Raw genomic sequence first — 20,721 nt, 5'->3', positions numbered from 1 at the left:
AAATCCTCCATGCCATTCCCAGCAACAGTTTAACCCACTTTTACTCCATACCCAGCAAGGAAACATAGACTGAGATTACAGAAATGATTAGATGAGGGGGTGGGGAGCATTTGTAAACAACAAGACAATGCAAAGGAGTTTCACTGGATTTAAGGTTCCAAAAATGGAAGTGGTTTAACCCATTGTAGCCACCCATCTCTACTGCAGCTATATTTTCAGTGCACTGGTTAAATGAAAGCAATTGTATTAAATATTTGCTACATTGCAACAAATTCTCATAGAAAAATATTTTTGGTGCATTTTCTTCATGCCAATCAAGAAAGACGAACAGTAAGCAGTAAAGTTTATAAAGTATCTTTCAGAATCTCCCAAGTATATTAAAGCCCATTCAGTACTTGTTGAAGTGTAGATGGTCACTGTTGCGATGTAGGGAAAGTGTTGCCCAATTTGCATACAGTAAGTGCTTACAAACAGCAATGGCCAGATCATCTCTTTCTAAAAATGGATATTGATGCTGTTTTCAATTTTAAACCTGAGCGGGGTTTTTGTTACACAAGGGTATTAGGGAAATGTGGGGCAAAGGTCAGTAAATGGGGTTGGATGACATGATCTGATTTAGTGTCCAAACAGGCTTGAGGGTTGAATAAACTCCTCCTGTTCCCATGTTTTTTCCAAAATTATGTTCAGGAATTCTTAGGTGCCTACTTGAGAGGGTAGACAGGGTTACTTAGTTTGCTTTATGTGTTAAATGCTTTGTACATAACAACACTGAGTGTATGATATTTAAGTAGGGCAGTTTAGAACTGTACACGACCCTGGTGAGACCAGATCTGGAGTACTGGGTACCGTTTTGATCTCCTATTTGAAAAAAAGAGATGTAATTGCTTTGCAATCAGTTCAGAGAGGGTTCATTTGACTCATTCCTGGGATGAAAAATTTATCTTTATGAAGAAAGATTGAGCAGGTTGAGTTTTTACACATTGGCAGTTAGGAGAATGAAACCAAAAAGATTCTGAAGAGTGTGGATAGGGTAGATACTAGGAGGATGATTTTTCTTGAAGGGGAAACTGGAACTAGAAAATTAAGAATAAGAGGCGTCCTTTACAACAGAGACGAAAGAATTTTGTTCAGATTGTTCAGTTGTGCGATTCTCCTCCCCCAAAGGTGGTGGAGGCTGAACCTTTAAATTTAATCAAGGCTTAGTTAGATAGAACTCTTGTTATACAAGGGAGTCAAATATGAGGTGGGGGGCATAGGGAGTAGATAGGTTAGTGGAGCTAAGACCATAGCCAAATCTGCCATAATCTATTGAACAGTGGAGCAGGTTCAGAGGGCTGAATGGCCTACTCCTGCTCCCAGGCCTGATGTTCCTAAACGCTTCCAAAAGTACTTCATTGTCTGTAAAGTGCCTTGACTTGTCCTTGATGTCTGTTTAGGAGGAGTTCCTGATTCTCACTGGCCTTTGTTGAAGAAATATTTCAAGACATTACCACCTCCGCCAGACTTTCCAAAATGACCTGTGAATCCAAAACTGCTGAGAATATTTGTCACCATTGAATTGGGGTTATTTATAATTCTTTACCCAGAAACATCACCAGTCACTGATATTGTCCTCCATTCAAAAGAATGTGCAAACTGGGAAAAAAAACCCTCTAAAACCCAACTAATGCACAAACAGAATAGACACTAACAATTCAATTGGTCACTTACAGAGGGAGGGTTCAAGCCACATCCCAAGATGGTGCTTATTTATATCCCAGCTTTGCAGCAGGAACTTTCCATCTCCTTTTGTTGATCATTACAGCATTTCCTCTGGTGGCTTTCTGTCCTTGCACTGGTTCAGAAGCCTGAGCGTATCGTTTCTATTCAAGCACTGTCGATAGATGGTGTGATGTAATTCTCTTTGTTTAAATTGGAGAATAGGCTGCAGGAGCATTTTTCATCCTTTGATATTACAGCTCAGGCTCTGGAGAGAGCTAAGTGCTTGTTATTACAAATTACAACTCCAGTCTCTGAGGACTGTGCAATCTTTGTTTGTTTATTGTAAGAACTGAGGGCAGGAGTGGGCCATTTAACTCCTTGTGATGATCTTCATCAACAACACTCTTTCAGATGATCTTCGCATTCCCTGATTTCCTTGAAGCCCCTGTCAGTCTTTGTCCTAAATGCACTTGAAGATTGAATGGCACTGCTTTCCAGGTGACAAACACGCAGAAATGCACGACCTTTTGAGTGAAAAATGTGATTAGAATCATTAGGTGCTTGTTTTTGGTGCAGACTCAATGGGCTGAAGGGCTTTTTCTGTGCTGCAGGCCTCTCTGACTCTATGCGCACAATTTGAATCACTCTAAAACAGCCATTCCCTTCTTCAGAAACCATACCCTGTAGTTCCAAACTTTCCAATGTGACAGAAACAGCCTCTCAGTGTCTATCCTGTCAGCTCCCTCTCTCTGTTTCAATAAGATCACCTCTCATTCTTCAAGTCTCAGCCATAGGACTACACTTCATTCCAGAAATCAATCTCGTTAACTTCTGTGATACCACCTTTAAAGGAAGCACGTTCTTCCCTGGCCTAAGGAAACTAAAATGGTACATTGTGCTCCGGGCCTGTTTTCTGTTTCAGTTTAACATTTGCATACATTATGTAATGATCCTGACTGACTGACTGTATGTCTTTTTCAGCCTCACTGACTGTGATCTCAGTAAAAGCTGTCTCTGGGATGGTGACGAGCTCCATTCAGGGCCAGCTTCAGTTCCAGTATCCCATATTCTACGTCATGCTTGTCATTATGATCGCATCTTGTATTTTCCAAGTACAGTAAGTGACTTCAGTAAACAGTTTGTAAAGAGAAGAAAGACTTGTAAAGCCTTTCACAACCTCAGGCTGTCTGGAAGCACTTTATGTAAGGGGATACTTTAGAAGTGTAGTCACTGTTGCAATTTAGGGAGCTGGTGGTGTGGTAGTCATGTCGTTGGACTAATATTTCAGGCTAATGTTTTGCGGCCATGAGTTGAAATCCCACCATGGGAGGTACAATTTGAATTCATTAAAAACCTGGAATAAAAAATAACTACATTCATCGTGATCACTGACAATTATCATAACAAAAATTTGGTTCACTAATGCTCTGCCTTTAGGGAAGGAGATCTGCCATCTTCAACTGGTCTGGCATACATTTGATTTCAGACCCCACAGAGATGCGAGTGACTTTCAACTGCCCTCTGGAAATGGCTAAGGAGCCTCTTGAGGGCAGCTGACAATGCCAATGTTGATTAACAAATGAAAATTTCCAGCTAGTCAGTGCAAGCTCCCATGAATAGCAATGTGAAATAAAAAAAACAAAGTGCTGGAGAAACTCAGCAGATCAGGCAGCATCTGTAGAGAGAGAAAAACAGAATTAATGTTTTGAGTCTGGAATGAACTTTCTTCAGAATGCCAGGAATGTAGTAATGACCAGATCATAAGATAAATATTGGCCAGGAGAGCAGGGAGAATTCCTCTGCTTTTCAACATAGTGCCATGGATTGATTTGGTTTGATTTATTATTGTCACGCGTACCTAGGTACAGTGAAAAGTTTTGTTTTGCATGCAGTACAGGCAGATCATAATATACAAAGATCATAAGGTGATTGAACAGAGCGAGGAATACAAAGTCACAGCTGCAAGGAAGGTTCAAAAAACAAGCTCAACATTAGGTCTGAAATTTGAGAGGTCCATTCAGAAGTCTAATAACAATGGTTGTGCTAAAACTATAACGAACCTTAGTTAGAGCACAAATGGGTGACTGTTTGCTGCTCTGTATCCCAGGATATAGAGCAACAGGAGAGGGCACAGAGAAAATTTACAAGAGTTAAACAGAAATGCAAGTGTGCATGCATCAAGTTGGGTCTCTATTCTCTGAAGAGAAGCTTGTGCAGGGTGACCCAAAGGAGGGAGAAAGCTTCCTCTTTCAGGAAGGATATCACAGAATTGTTACAGTGCAGGAGGCCATTCGGTCCATTGTATATGCACTGTCTCTTCAAATGAGCATAACAAAAGGCCATCAATATAAGAGAGTCTTCCGAAAAGTCCATTTGGGAATCCAGAGACTGTTGGGAATGTGAAACTTGCTACTACAGGGATTGGTGCAAGTGAAGAGCATAGATACATTTATGGGTGAACTAGACTGAAGGAGAAGAGAATGGACTTTTGGGATGATGGACATAGATAAGGACAGATGGAAAATGTAAAACAGAAACACCAACATGGACTGTTTGGGCTGAATGGTCTCTTTCTGTGCTGTATGTTCTGTGAATACAATGCCCTGCATGTTTGCCTAAACTGACCCCACTGAGTTTCCATAGATGAGTGATTGGATTCGAAGCGTAAATTCTGTTTCTCTCCCCACAGATGCTGCCAGACCAATTTCTCCATCAATTTCTGTTTTTGTTTCTGATCTCCAGCATCTGCAGTATTTTGTTATTATTTCATTCATTTTCTAATTGTTTCTCTTAACATTTCTGTCACGGCAGATGTATAAGATGGATATAATTACAGACATACTGTTAGATATAGCTGTTAATGCTAAAGGGATCAAAGAGAATGGGGACAAAGTGGGAACAGAGGACTCAGTAGGATGATCTGCCATGATCATATTGAATGACAGAGCAGGCTCAAAGGGCTGAATGGACTTCTCTTGCTCATTTTTTTTAATGTTTCTCTGTACTATGTGGGACTGCGCCACTTCAGTACCACCCTCTGATGTGGCAGGTAATGTGATTAAAGCACCCCCATTACCTTCCTCTTTCCCCTACCATCCTCCATTTGTTAAAAGTTGCTGATCCATCAAAACCTGTATTTTCAAATGCAGAAACTCCCCTTGCGCAAGACTGAACAGTTTGACCAGGAAAATCCAGTTTGCTGCTCCAGTGTAGTACTGGGGTGTGCCGCACTGCCATAGGTGAAGAGTATTTGGGGCTCAGCCTGGTGTCCAGGCTGGTATATCCCTCATGCTATCTCTGTTTACAAGTTTAAAAGTGATCAGGATATTACCTGCATTGGAATCCGAAGTGTAAAATGGCTGTCGTATTTTCTACATGACCACAAAGTGTCTACGTTTTGAAAGTATTGGGGGTTATTGTGGAAATTAAAAACTGCCTGTCTTCCTGTGTTTTGGAACTCTTAAATGAAATGTTGTGTAGAAAGATCTTTTGGATTATGTGAGCTGAATTTGGAGTTACAAACAACGAAAGTGATTTTATTTTTTTCAGATTCTTGAACCAAGCAATGCGACTCTATAATGCAACAGAAGTGGTGCCAATCAACTTTGTTTTCTTCACAGCTAGTGCCATCATAGCAGGTATGATTACATACCTCTTCTACTTATTGCTGGAGAATCGAACACGGTGCAATTATTGGAGCACTCTCTCAGAATTTCCTTTGTTCACTTTTATTAAGCAATGGAATCGACACTTTGTTCAAACACCCCTTTGTACAGAAAAAGACATGAGGCACGTGCTTCTTTGGAACTATTCATTTTGTCATGCATTGTGTACATTGTTGTAGCACAATCTTTTACAGATATTGTTGTGAGATGTCGCAGGCCGTGTTTGAAAGACTGCAGTATTATAGGAACAGGAAAAGAGCATTCAGTCTCTCAAGCCTGCTATTTCATATTATATTATGGATAACCTGTGTCTGAACTCTATTTACTCTCTGTGGTTTTGAATGCTTTAATACTCTTACCTATTAAAAAAATCTGTCAACCTTAGCTGGTACATTTATAATTGACACTCTCCCCAAAAGAAATGCTTCATCAGCCTCTTAAGGCAGGAAGGCTTCTTAATGGGTGGCACGGTGGCACAGTGGTTAGCACTGCTACTTCACAGCGCCAGGGACCTGGGTTCGATTCCAACCTTGGGTGACTATGCGGAGTTTGCTCATTGTCCCTATGTGTAGACTGTGGGAGGAGCTGGAGGAAAACTGGAGCAAAGATGTGCAGGTTAGGGTGGATTGGCCATGCCCATAGAGTGCAGGGATGTGCAGGCTAGGTGGGTTAGCCATGGTAAATGCAGGGTTACAGGGATAGGGTCTGGCTGGGATGCACTTCAGAGGGTCGGTGCAGACTTGATGGGCCAAGTGGCCTCTATCTGCACTCTAGGGATTCTATGATTCTGTGAGCTCTAGATTTCCACTAGAGAATGAAGTAGTGCTTCCTGATATCAGCCTCTGCCCCTGTCTCATACTTAAGACCATGACATTAGTCATGAACACAGTGTATTATCTGACAGTAACTGCAACCAAAGTGAACATTTCTGAGCCTGTAACTTGCTATTGTACTTAGTTGAAGGGAGTTTTTTTTATGTTTTATTACAGAAATTTATTTCCAGTTAATTCTAGGTTTTCAGCAAATGCTATGTCTGTTAACATCACTGGGAAAAATGTTTCATTTCTTTGAGTTCTCAGCCAGTGATTCTCTCGAACAGAATGCTGCTATTTAGGTGACATTATAATAGAATCATAGATTAATTATAGCGTGGAAGAAGACTATTCAACCCATTGCTTCAGTGCTGGCCCTCCTAAGGAGAAATTCACATATTACCCCTCCCTGCTCTCTCCTCTCATTTCTGAACACTCCTCATCTTTAGATGTGCAGAAAGTGAAGAAAATCTGCTGTGCAGGAGGAGGCCACTCTGCCCATCATCTTTGCGCTGGCCAAAACAATAGAGATTATCGATTTGGCTAATAGCAACACTAAATAGCGACAGAGAAGCATTAATCAGGTAAATAATTGTCTTTATTATGAGACTGTGTTTCTCTCTCTGGTTAAATTACAGCTTTGGGATCATGCCAGGATATTTGCAAGACAAACTGTGGACTAAGTATGCTTTGTTATTCAGAGTTAGCCTGATCTTAGTATCAAGTGTCTGTTGGACCTCTGTCAGCCAGTATGTTACTCATGCACAATGAATGATTAATAGCTGCAGCAAGGAGTGATGGTTTTATCAAGAAGCTGCCAGGCATTTAAGGATCAGCGATTTCTAATATCAGCTTAAATAAAAAACCAACAAGCTCATCATTCAATGGTGCATAGCACATGAGGCCCATTAGAGTTGTGGATTTAGCAGAAATAAAATGAAGGATGAATTGAACTTGTGCAGGGATCAAGTAAATCATGTAAAGGAGAAAGATAAGATTGTATAATTTAAAATTATGAAGGATTTGCTCTGAGTAGAGCAGTGAAGATTAAGGGGAGATATTGTTTCATGGTATTCAAAATCCTAGAGGAATTTTAATCAAGGACACAGATTTAGGATATTTGAAAAAAGAACCAAAGAAAGATGAGGAGAATTATACGTTGCTGTGATCTAGAGTGTGCTGCCTGAAAGCAAAATCAGTGTGAAACTTTGATAAAAGTGTGTGGGCTCAGCACATGTAACATTGGCAAGGCCACAGGTAAAGAACAAGATGAATTGAAATAATCTTCCAAAGATCTATCACAAGACTAAAGACTGTGAATAACACTGTATTCAGTTTGAGAGACAATGTGACGATTGTGTCCCACCGGGAGCCTGTGGTCGAATGATTTTGGTTTGATTTGATTTATTATTGTCACATGTACCAAGGTACAGTGAAAAGTTTTGTTTTGTGTGCAGTACGGACAGATCATACCATACAAAGTTCATAGGGTGATAGAACAGAGTGAGGAATACAATGTTACGGCTGTGAGGTCAACATTAAATTTAAGATTTGAGAGGTCCATTCAGAATAACCGCGGGTAAGAACCTGTTCTTGAATCTGTTGGTACGTGTGTTTAAGCTTTTGTATCTTCTGCCTGATGGAAGAGGTTGGAAGAGATTATAACCAGGGTGGTAGGGGTCTTTGATGATGTTGGCTGCCTTTCCAAGGCAGCAGGAAGTGTGGATGGTGTCAGTGGATGGAAGGTTGGTCTGGGCTGGGTTCACAACTATTTATAGCTTCTTACAGTCCTGGGCAGAGCAGTTGCCATACCAAGCCATGATGCATCTAGATAGAATACTTTCTATGGTGTATCTGTGAACGCTGGTGGGAGACCTTACGGTCATGCCGAATTTCTCACACAAGGTGATTAACTGAGGCTGTAAAGCTGGGATCTTATCCTGAATCTCACTGTCTTGAAGCAAAACCTCCCAATCTAGACGATTGTTTGATAATCTTATAGTTTGGCAACCAACACCTGGGAAGCATGTATTAATTTGCTGGAAATATTTGTAGTACGATTATAAAAAGCTACTTGGTAGCACAGAGTTTGTGAAGTGCTGAAAAAAGCCACAATTGTTGAGGATTGTTGTCTCATCAGGACAATTAGCAAGAATACCAATTCAAGAAGAATGCCACCATTTACACTGCGTGAGAAGAGAATGTTGATTTGTTGACGAATGGACTCTGATTGGTAGAGGTTTTGCTATGGAGAATGCACCAGCTAATAATGATTGACAGTTAACAGCCAGGCTTGTTTAAATTTTCAACCCAGCAAGTTGACTCTGATTAGTCAGGGCATTGCCCTGAGAAGTGAACCAGCAAATGCCTATTGCTTATTTTGTTAAGTAGACACAGTCACAGTGCATTAACACAGTCTTCCTGTCGGCTACGAGCAGGATCCTGTGTACTTCCAGCACATGCAAGTACACCATCCTGTGAGCCTGACTGACAATCCTAAATCGACTGTCAGCATAATTTCTTGCACGTTTAGGATTATCCAGGGACATCCTATTTAATACAGACCGCCAGAGAAATATATTGACAAATGCAAGACACCATTTCAACAAAATATCTTCTTTTCTGCAATACTCAGATACAAATATTTTCTTAATGTGCCTTTCATATTGATGCATAGACACAATTGAATATGAGATACTGTCACAAACCACATCATTCATAATATACTGGAATCAGAGTGATTCAGGACACCAGGGACCATTCAGTCCATCATGCCTCTGCTGTTATTTTTAAATAGGGGTTATAAAATGAACTGTTCTGTTAATCCTCTCACTCAGTGTTTAACCAATTCTGTTTCAAATGTTACTGTTGAAATTTTTAGACGGAGTACTCCAGATCACCACAACTTGCCTCTGTTTCTTTTGCAAGTTGTTTTAACTCAATCTTTCTGCTTACTGCACCTGCATTTTTTTAAAAAACAGTTCGGTCATGAGGTGTGGCTGGGCCAGCATTTTTTGCTCCATCCATAACTGCCCTGGAGAAATTGGTGAGCTGCCTCCTTGAACCTCAGCTATCCTTTGGGGTGTTGGGGCATCGACAGAGCTGTTAAGGAGGGAGTTCCAGATTTTAACCCAGTGACACTGAAGGAACTGTGATGTATGGAACAGCCTCCTCAATGTGTGCCTCCACCTTCAGAGACTTCCTTTATTCATTCACGGGATGTGGACATCACTCGCCAGGCCAGCATTTATTGCCCATCCCTAATTGCCCATTGGGCAGTTATGAGTCAACCACATTGCTGTGGGTCTGGAGTCTCATGTAGGCTAGACCAGGTAAGGATGGCAGTTTCCTTCCCTGAAGGACATTAGTGAACGAGATGGGTTTTTACAACAAACGGCAATAGTTTTATGGTCATCATTAGATTCTTAATTCCACATATTTTTATTGAATTTAAATTCCACCATCTGCCGTGGCGGGATTCGAACCCAGGTCCCCAGGACATTACCTGGATCTCTGGATTAACAGTCCAGCGATAATACCACGAAGCCATTGCCTCCCCTAAATTTGTGTTTGTACATCCCAAATCCCTTAGGTTCCGGATAAAATTGTACATATTGCTTCTTTTCATTCTTCATTCATAGGTATTGTCTTAATCACCATTTATAATACTCTCTCTTTAACAAGTGGAGTGATGGTTGGATATTGCAATCTGCTACAGTCCAAACATATGTTTATGTGAAACTATTTACAATTGGAGGCCATCTGAGAATGTACAGTAAGTTTTTTTTTTAAATTACTGTGAATAATGTATTCATGCATCTAATTATGACTTTTTTTTGCACTGCAGGAGTGATATTTTATCAGGAGTTCCATGGCGCTGCCTTGCTTAATATATTTATGTTCTTATTTGGGTAAGTGATGCGAGTAGCAAATGGTAAGCAAGGTCCCTCACACCCACATTTTACTTCCCCATTTCCTCATGCAGGTCTTGTGTCTTTGTCCCTCAGCTTGTTAATCATAGAATCCCTACAGTGTGGAAACAGGTCCTTTGGCCCAACAAGTCCACACTGACTCTCAGAGCATCCCACCCAGACCCATCCCCCTATAACCCACCTATCCCTCAACACTATGGGCAATTTTCCATGGCCAATCCGCCTAGCCTACACACCTTTTGGACTGTGGGAGGAAACCCACGCAGACACGGGGAGAACGTGCAAACTCCACACAGACAGTTGCTCAAAGGTGGAATCGAACCCGAGTCCCTGGTACTGTAAGGCAGCAGTGCTAACCACTGAGCCACCGTGCAAGTCTGAGTAGGTACTCCTACCAAGTTGATTTTCTAGGCAGGAGATCATAAGAAGTGATTTCATGTGTGAACAGTCCTTCCAAGTTTGGATTGTTTTGCACATATTGAACAGTGTGAAAGGACAGTGTGAGGATGTCGGACAGTTGGAGTGCGTGTTTTGTCTTCAGTGATGTCTTGTTTCAATATTCCTAGGTGCATGCTGTCATTCCTTGGAGTTTTCCTGATAGCCAAAAACAGAGAAAAGCAGACATCCGAAGTCCCGTATATTGACATGGGCCCTGTTCCAAGTATGAACTTTTTCTGTGGTTATTATATTTGTCAGTCCGAGTCATTTTACAAAACATGGGTGAAAAAAGACAAAAAAAAATACTAGCAGTGATTAAGTACAACACAACTTTTAGGTCTTGGAAATATGGCAAAAAATCAAAGTAAACTACATTTTAGCAGTTTTTATTTAGTTTGGAGAGCTGGTGAAATTCAGAGTGATTAAGTTGACTACAATTGCAGGCAATTCCTGACTATGACAAGGCAAAAACACTGATCCACAGCAAAGTGCCACTGTTAGTTATACATCATCGTGTACCCATGGCTGATGATGCCTAAAGGATCCTTCATTGCTGTTTCTCTTTATGCTTCCATGGGATGTGGGCATCATCAGTAAGGCTGGCATTTATTGCCCATCCCTAATTGCCCTGGAGAAGGAAGTCTTCTGGAGTTTTAAAAAACCTCTTGGTACCATTCTGGTAAATCTCCTCCACACACTCTCGATGACCCTTGTATCCTTCCTCAAGTCTGCTGACCAGACCTGGACTCAATTACTCTCGCTGGGGTCTCACTAGAGATTTACAATAGTTCAGCAAAATGTCCTCACTTTGATATTGAATACCTCCCCTGTGAAGCCCCAGATGCCAGAGCTTTCCTTTTTGAACCGCTGCAGTCCATGTGCTGTAGGTTGACCCACAATGCCCTTAGGGAGGGAATCCAGGATTTTGACTCAGCGACAGTGAAGGAACAGTGATATATTTCCAAGTCAGGATGGTGAGTGGTTTGGAGGGGAACTTGCAGGGGGTGGTGTTCCCATGTATCTGCTGCCCTTGTCCTTCGTGATGGAAGTGTTTGTGGATTTGGAAGGTGCTGTCTAACAATCCCTGCTGAATTTTTGCAGTGCATGTGGTACACACTGCTGCAGTGTGAAGGGGGTAGATTTTTGAGAATGTGGTGCCAATCCAGTGGGTTGCTTTGAGCTCAATGGTGGCAAGCTGTTTGAGTGTTGCTGGAGCTGCAGTTATCCAGGCAAGTGGGGAGTATTCCATCACACTCCTGACTTCTGCATCGTAGATGGTGGGCAGGCTTTGGGGAGTCTGGAGGTGAGTTACTCACTGTGGTATTCCTTGCCTCTGACCTGCTCCTGTAGTCACTGTACTTATGTGGCGAGTTTAGATCGGTTTCTTGTCAATGGTTCCCCACAGAGTGTTGATAGTGGGTGACTCAGTGATGGTAATTGCATTGAATATCAAGGGTTGATGGTTAGACTGCCTCTGTATTGGAAATTAGCATTAGGGGTATTTCAGAAGGTAGTTACCAATGAACCACAGTGCTGTGGGTCTGGAGCGACACAGGCCAGAGTGAATAAGAACAGATTTCCTTTCTTGAAGGCCAATAGTGAACCACATTTTTTAACAACAATCGATGGTCATTTCATGGCATCTTTACTGACACTAATAATTTGCGTGAAAATGTTCACACTAGGATGAAAAACCAACTTGATTGTCACAAGTCCATTGAGACTGATTATTTTAAACATGAGATTTGCACTCCCACTGATCAGTTAAAATGAAATACACAAAAAGGATATATTTTAAGACTTCTACTGTAAACTAAAAGTAAATTAATGAAACATTATATGTAACTAATACTTTAAACTACAGAAAAAATAACCTTCATTAGGACAACTGATAGCCAATGCTACATGCTGATATCCAACATGATTACAGTCTTTATAGGTAACAGTCTACAGTCATTCAGAACTGCCACTAGGTTAATGCCTCCTTGTCTTGCTGAATCATAACATCTTGTGAAGGTCCTCTCCCTCAACCTCCTGAGAGTTCTCGAGCTAACTCTCAGCAATAAGGCCCAATTCAGTGATTTCTTCCCCCAGCTTTGCCAAGGCAAATTTTCCAGGTTCTTTAGATTTCCACAGTACGTTTGACCAGAAACCGTCTTCTCTCTTGTGCTCTATCTGGTAATTTCAGAGAGAACATGAATGAGAAAGGTTGAAAGGGATATTGGCCAAACACAGGCAGTGGGACTGGTTTAGTTTGGGGAACTTGGTCGGTATGGACAAGTTGGACCAAGGGATCCATTTATGTCCTTAATGCTCTATGACCAGTAGTCCCTGCTCTCTGCTGACCACATGATGTGCAGCCGTTGTCTCTGTTTTTCTTATCTGTCTCATTTTCTTATCTGTGTGTGTCTCTGTCTGCCTGGATATTGCTCCTGCGGACCCTGTCTTGCTCACTGTATCCTAGTGTTTTTCTCCCGAATGCTGAGGTACAATTCCTGTCCACAAACTGCTTAGCTGTACCTGTCTTTGTTTTTGGGTCTAAATATTTTGCATCTTGCTCTGTACTTACACTTTACAATACACTTTTTAATACTTCTATCTGATTAGATGACCCACACTGTTTTCCCAGTATGCGGTTTCAATTTTAAAACCTTAAATCTGTGTCCCTAGTCCTTGCCGTGCCAGCTAATGGGAACAGCTTCATTTCAATCTGTCACCGTCTTGTCACCTCAACCAAATCTTCTCTCAATCTCCTTCGATCCAAGGTGAACACCCCAGCTTCTCCAATCCAATCTTGTGGAGTTTTAAAAAAAACCTCATGCAACCATTATGGTAAATCTCCTCCACACTCACTCTCTCGATGACCCTCGTATCCTTCCTCAAGTCTGCCGACCAGACCTGGACTCAGTACTCCCACTGGGGCCTCACTAGCAATTTACAATAGTTCAGCAAAATGCCCCTGCTTTGATATTGAATACCTCCCTTGTGAAGCCCCAGATTCCAGAGCTTTGAGAACCGCTCTGTCAATGCATCCCACTATGTTCAAAGATCCAATACAATACAGAAAATCTATATCCTCCCTCACATGCCCAGTCTCCAGATCAGACAAGCCTAGAAGGAGATTTTTTTAATATATTGTTTGAGTTTTCTTTTACTAGGAGGCTGCAGTTCAAGCCCATAAGATAGAGATTTTGGAAGCAAACTGAGGAAAAGCATTGCCATTCCCAAAGGTCGGACATTCCCTTATAGCACTTACCTCACCACAGATGAGTTAACCTGTTCTATTTTCTTGTACAAAGAAAGTAATTGATGCCCTGTTGTGTAGGGACATCTGGTCCCCTGTAGGATTGAGCTAAATGATTTAATAGATGTTTCATTGGGTTTCTATGAGTACACAGAGCTTTGGACAGTTCTCTTGTTCTGGTACAGGTCCTTGTTTACTACAGTCAAACTATGGGAACTGAAAGGAATTTTATCCTGGTAATGTCCACTTTATACATCTATTCATTGCTGGCACAGTGCACCAGTGGCACATTGTGTACCATCTACAAGATGCACTGCAACAATTCACCAAAGCTCCATAAACAGCACCTTCCAAACTCATAACAACTTCCATCTCGAGGGACAATGGGCAGCAGATATATGGGATCACTACACGCTGCAAGGTAACCACCAAGCCACTGACCATCCTGACTTGGAAAATACATTAAAAACCGAGAGAACTGCAGATTCTGTAAATCAGAAACACAAACAGAAGTTGCTGGAAAATCTCAACAGATCTGGCAGCATCCGTGGAGAGAAATCAGAGTTAACGTTTGGTGTCGAGTGACCCTTCCTCAGAATTGGAAAATTTATTGCCATTCCTTCAGTGTCGCTGAATCAAAATTCTGAAACTCCCTCCCTAAGGGCATTGTGTGTCTACCTACAGCACATGGTCTTCAAGAAGGCAGCTCACCACCATCTTCTCAAAGGCAATTGTCAGCAATGCTCACATTCCATGAATGAATAACAAAGAATACTTAGTGCAAGCCCAGTTCTCTGCTTAACTGTGACCAGCATGTTCTATTTCATTCATTGTCGTCTTCCTGTAATCTGTTAGAAACAAGGTCAAGTCTTTGGGAGATTTTTGCAAGAATTCAGTGGCTTCTGACGACTGATAAGGACTGTTGGAAAACGGTACATCATGGCTCACACCAGCACTTGAATTCAGATTGAACATGTCATTAACAAAATGTAGGAGCAAATTACTGCAGATGTACTGAAAACGACAAATGCTGGAGATCACAGCAGGTCAGACAGTATCCATGGAGAGAGAGCAAGCTAACATTTCAAGTCTAGATGACTCTTCATCAGAGCTGACGTGAGTTGATGCCAACTCTCGGACACTTCTTCCTGCTGCAGCCATGGCATGACCCCACATCAGAACATCAAGCCATCTTTGCCAGGTCTGTCACCAACCTCCTGACCTCCGGAGATCCCCCCTCCCCGCCACTGCCTCCTACCTCATAGTCTCCCAACCCTGGACAGCCCGCTTCTACCTCCTTCCCAAAATCCACAAACCAGACTGCCCTAGTATGCCCCCTTGTATCAGTCTGTTCCTGCCCCACCGAGCTCATTTCCACCTACCTTGACTCCATCCTCTCTCCACTTGTCCAGACCCTGCCCACCTACATCCATGATTCCTTTGATGCCCTCCAGCATATTGATGATTTTCAGTTCACTGGCCCTGACTGCCTCCTGTTGACCATGGCTGTCCAATCCCTCTATATCTCCACTCCCCACCAGGATGGTCTGAGAGCTCTCAGCTTCTTACCAACGGCCTGAGCAAACCCCATCCACCACCCTGTCCTTCGCCTGGCTGAACTTGTTCGCTCACTGAACAATTTCTCCTTTAATTCATCTCACTTCTCCCAAGTCAAAGGAGTGGCTGTGGGCACCACATGGGTCCCAGTCATGCTTGCGTCTTTATGGGGTATGTGGAACGACCTTTGTTCCAGTCCTACGCTGGCACCCGTCCCACAATTCTTTTCTCAGTGCATCAACAGCTGCTTTGGTTGCTGCTTCATGCTCCCACCAGGACTTTGAAAAATTTGTTTGTTTTGCCTCCAATTTCCACTCCTCTATAACTTTCACATCATCCATTTCCAACACTTACCTTCTTTTCCTCGACCTCTCTGTCTCCATTTCAGGGAATAAACTGTCCATTGCCTTCCACTACAACGCCACAGATTCCCACAGCTACCTTCGGTACAGCTCGTCACACCTCACGTCCTGCAAGGACTCCATCCCATTCTCCCAGTTCCTTTGCCTATGTTACGTCTGTTCAGACGATGCCACCTTCCAAAACAGTGTGGCTTGCTTCTTCCATACCCGTGGTTTCCCACCCACTGTGGATTACAGGGCCCTCAACCGCATCTGACCTATCACCTGTGCTCCCACCCTTGCCCCTTCCCATCTCTCACAACAGCATGATTGGGTCCCCCGACTCTCACTTTTCATCCCACCAGCAACCGCATTCAAAAGATCATTCTCCGCCATTTCAGACAACTCCAGCAGAACGCCACCACCAAATAAATCTTCCCCTAACTTTCCCTTTTGTATTTCACAGAGATCTTTCACTCCGAGACATCCTAGTCCATTCGATGACTACCAACACCATTCCGCTTCCCCATGGCACCTTCCCATGTAACCACAGAAGGTGCAACACCTGTCCCTTCACCTCCTCCCTGCTCACCATCCAAGGGCCTAAATATTCTTTCCAGGTGAAACAGCATTTCACCTGTACCTCCTCCAATCTTTTGTATTGTATTCGCTGCACCCAATGTGGCCTACTCAACATTGGAGAAACCAAACGCAGACTGGGTGACCGCTTTGCAGAACATTTCCGGTCTGTGTGCAAGCAGGTCCCTGACCTTCCCATATCTGGTCATTTTAACACAGCGTCCTGCTCACATGCCCACGTGTCTGTCCTCAGCGTGTTGCAGTGTTCCAGTTAATCACAGTGCAAACTGGAAAAACAACATCTCATCTTCAACCTAGATAGTTTACAGCCTTCTGGACTTAATATTGAGTTCAACACCTTTAAACTGTGAATCAACTCCCATTTCTTCCTTTACTTTTATCTTTACTTGTTACATTCTCTGTCACCATGTCCTCTTCCCCCTCCCCCACCCCATTGGAACTGTCCTGTCTTTCTAGTCTGGCAGTTAGACACACCATTTTTCTGCCAATCTCACCTTCCAATCACTAATTCTGCACTATCAACATCCTTTCTCCCCCAGCACTCTACCTCCACCACCCCCCCCCCCCCCCCTCCCACCCCCCCCCCCCCCACTATAGCATAAATGCTGCCCTCTCCACACTTAACTTTAGCCCTGATGAAGAGTCATCTAGACTTAAAACGTTAGCTTGCTGTCTCTCCATGGATGCTGTGTGCCTTGCTGTGATCTCCAGCATTTGTTGTTTTCATGTCATCAACAAGGAAGACTTGAATGGCTAGGATAGGTCTGAGATGATCTCCATTATCTCTTTGTCACTACATGATGAAATGGATTACCTGGTTCCTCACAATCTTCAACAAGCCCTGGGCATTGAGAACCCACCCACACCCGCTCCTCCCCGCCTCCACTGCCCCCTCCCCCAGAGGAGGAAATGTGTCAATAGTTGAAGCCTTCAACATTGAACCTTGGGCATGAGGGAGACAAAACAGTGTTACCAACCTGGGAGCTAACTGCATGCACAACTCATCAGAGAGACTTGCTGCAATGTCTGATCTCATTATACCTATACAACAACTGTCGTAACTAAAAAATCTGTTCAATTTGAACTTCTGACCTCTCATCCTCTCCAACACACAGATGGTATACTTCACTTCCAATATCATATGATTCCAGTCACCATAACTCATCTGCCCCTGAAATTTAATTTAGTAAATCTTCTCAACATTTCATACAATTAATTTTTCAAATAGTTTTGTGGATATGTTGTCATTCCAAACCCATCGTTATCCGTTTGCATATTAGGCCTGGGATGTTTTCCTTGGAAGCAGTCCCACACTTTGACAATATTCCCTGACTCTCACATTCCATGCATTTAGCATCAATGAGAATGTATTTGATGACTTAAAAGCGTTATTTGAAAAGTAATGCGATCATTTCCTTGGGTTTCTAAATGTATATTGCACAAGGTAAAGGCAAAGCCCCTGTAGTCCCAGAGGTCCATAGGGCTGTTCTTTCATGAAAGAGATGACCGGTGGTGGTTTAACCTGAGGGTCATCATGCCTCAGGTGAGGGGAGAGGTTGAGAAGGAGTTTCCTTCATGGTAACCTCAGCCAGTGCGAGAATTCAACTCGTGCTATTGGCATCACACTCCATTGCAAACCGGCCATGCAGTATTTGCAAGGCAGATGGCAGAGAGCCAACCACACAGATGAACCTGATAGAAGGACTGTAAAAGCACTTGTATATTTCTCAAAATGACAGAGAGTAGGAAATGAATCTTGCAATCCTGAGCCCATTGCAAGCAGAGGAGAAAATAGGAGTTGCTACGTTATCACTAGATACGGTGAGTGTGACTTTAACTCCAACAGTTTTGTTCTTTCGTGGGATCGAGGCTTTGCTGTCAAGACCAGCATTTATTGCCCATCTGTGACTATTGTTGAACTGATGGGATTATCAGACCATTTCAGAGGACAGTTGGGAGTCACTCACATTGCTGTGAGAATCACATGTAGGCCAGACCAGGCAAGGACAGCAGATTTCCATCTCTAAAGGATATTACTGAAACAGATGAGTTTATTTTCTGATTATCGGTGATGTTTGTCACAGTTACCAGCACCATGACTAAGGTTCAGATTCAATTCCAGATGTAGTAGCTGGATGTAAAATCCAGCAGCTGCCTTGATGGGATTAGAACATATTCCCAGGGTCTGAGCCTGGACCTTTGGACTACAGCTGTCATGGTCACAGTCTCCTCCCTTTCCCTCCCCTACACCCAAACCCCCCCACCCCCACCACCCCACTTCAAGAAGCAATTAAACGCTGAAAAAGTCCCCCTTGTCCTCATGTATCACCCCATTAACCTCCAGATTCTACGTATCATTCTCCGCCACTTCTGCCACCTGCAATCTGACCCCACAACCAAGGATATATTTCCCTCCCCACCCCTATCTGCCTTCCGCAGGGTCCTCTCTCTCCACGACTCCCTTGTCCTCTCCACACTCCCCACTAGCCCCACCACCCCCAGCACCTTCCCCTGCAACCGCAGGAAGTGCTACACCTGCCCCTATACCTTCCCTCTCACCTCCATCCAAGGAACCAAAAAAACCTTCCACCTCAGACAGACGTTCACCTGCACATCCGCCAATGTGGTGTATTGCATCCACTGCTTCCGATGTGGCCTGCTCTACATCGGTGAGACCAAGCAGAGGCTCGGAGACAACTTTGTAGAGCACCTACACTCGGTTCGCGACACCTCGCGAACCACTTCAACTCCCCCTCCCACTCCCTGGGCGACATGTCTATCCTGGGCCTCCTCCAGTGTCACAACGACGCCACCTGGAAACTGGAGGAGCAGCATCTCATATTCCACCTCGGGACCCTACAGCCCAATGGTCTCAATGTGGACTTTACTAGTTTCAAAATCTCCCCACCCCCGGCCTCATCCCATGACCATCCCTCCCTCTCATCCCCGCCTCCTTGACCTGTCTGTCTTCTCTCCCACCTATCCGCTCCTCCTACCTCACTGACCAATCCCCGCCACTGCCTACCTGCACTCACTTATCACCATCCCACCTACCTTCCCCAGCCCCACTCCCCTCTCTGTCTATTTGTTTCAGAGCTCCCTTCCCCCTCCCCATTTCTGAAGAAGGGTCCTGACCCAAAACGTCAGCTTTCCTGTTCCTCTGATGCTGTCTGGCCTGCTGTGTTCCTCCAGCTCCACACTGTGTTATCTCTGACTCCAGCATTGGCAGTTCCTACTATCTCTGATGTACTTAATTATGTCTTTTTTTTCATTTACTTGGCAGAGCAAAGGAACACCGAGAAAATCCAACCAGGGTTGAACAACATCAATTCTTATGGAACTATACATGACGAAGAACAGAATAATGACTCTCCAAGTGAAAATGTAAAATAACCACTAAAACACAGATTGGATTTAATATTCGGGCAAAGCATTAACTGAACTTTAACATCTCATCGAGTTAGATATTTTTAGCATTTTTCCAGCCTGGCCTGGGATCCCTCATTTGACAATATTGTGTCTGAACTCAGCACTGTTGAGCCAGTTGTGGTTCAGTCAGTCCATGCAAGTGTTTACAGTGGAAAATAACACTCCTTTTATAGTTGCCAGTTGTTTTTAAACGTGTGTATCAGATGGTCAGTCTTCCTGACCCTGTTTGATATTGGACCACTAACTTTGAGCTGAAGAGTTCTTTTCTACTTAGATTTCACACGCACCTCTGGACAAATGGACACATGTTTATTCCCAGGTTTAAACAAAGAAACAAGACAGAAATTCTTTCCATTGTTTATTTAATCTGTTGTATAAAATGCACTTAAGGAGATCAGCTCAGCTGCTTCATTCAATGGAAATGCAAGAGGCAAATCAATCAGGAAAAATGTCATCTACACTGGGGAATGATGTTGATTGTTTTAAATAACAAGAACACACTCTCGTACTGTGTTTTCATGACCTCAGGAAATCATAAAACTTAAAGCGCAGGGACAAGGGGACATGAATTTAAGGTTTTCAGCATTAGAATGGGCATGGAATGGGACAGGGAATGTTCTAAGAAGGAAAGATGTTGTTAAACTTGGACAGGTTCAGGAAAAATTTAGAAGGATGCTGCTGATTGGAAGGTTTGAGCTATAGGGAGAGGCTGAATGGACTGGGGCTATTTTCTCTGGAGGCGTCGGAGGCTGAGGGGTAACCTTATAGAAGTTTATAAAATCATGAGGGGCATGGATAGGGTGAATAGCCAAGGCCTTTTCCCCAGGGTAGGGGAGACTAAAACTAGAGGGGCATAGGTTTAAGGTGAGAGGGAAAAGATTTAAAAGGGACCTAAGGGACAACATTTTCGCGCAGAGGGTAGTGTGTATATGGAATGAGCTGCCAGGGGAAGTGGTGGAGGCTGGTACACTTACAACATTTAAAAGGCTTCTGGGTGGGTAC

The 20,721-nt window shown here is 43.1% G+C and overlaps 1 protein-coding gene across 1 annotated transcript in view; it reads left to right on the top strand.

The window, feature by feature from the left end:
* LOC109915011 (NIPA-like protein 2) overlaps positions 1-20,439 on the top strand; it is a 51,716-nt gene extending 31,277 nt beyond the window's left edge. Inside the window, exons 3-7 of the mRNA XM_048596226.1 lie at positions 2,683-2,818; positions 5,251-5,339; positions 10,026-10,089; positions 10,677-10,771; positions 19,574-20,439. Coding sequence (XP_048452183.1) covers positions 2,683-2,818; positions 5,251-5,339; positions 10,026-10,089; positions 10,677-10,771; positions 19,574-19,683 — 494 coding nt within the window. The 3' untranslated portion in view covers positions 19,684-20,439. The remainder of the gene's footprint in view (positions 1-2,682; positions 2,819-5,250; positions 5,340-10,025; positions 10,090-10,676; positions 10,772-19,573) is intronic.
* Positions 20,440-20,721: the final 282 nt, after the last annotated feature.

This window comes from Rhincodon typus, chromosome 4, assembly GCF_021869965.1.
Source record: "Rhincodon typus isolate 14 chromosome 4, sRhiTyp1.1, whole genome shotgun sequence".
NCBI lineage: Eukaryota > Metazoa > Chordata > Chondrichthyes > Orectolobiformes > Rhincodontidae > Rhincodon > Rhincodon typus.
This window is presented reverse-complemented; position numbering and strand designations above follow the sequence as displayed.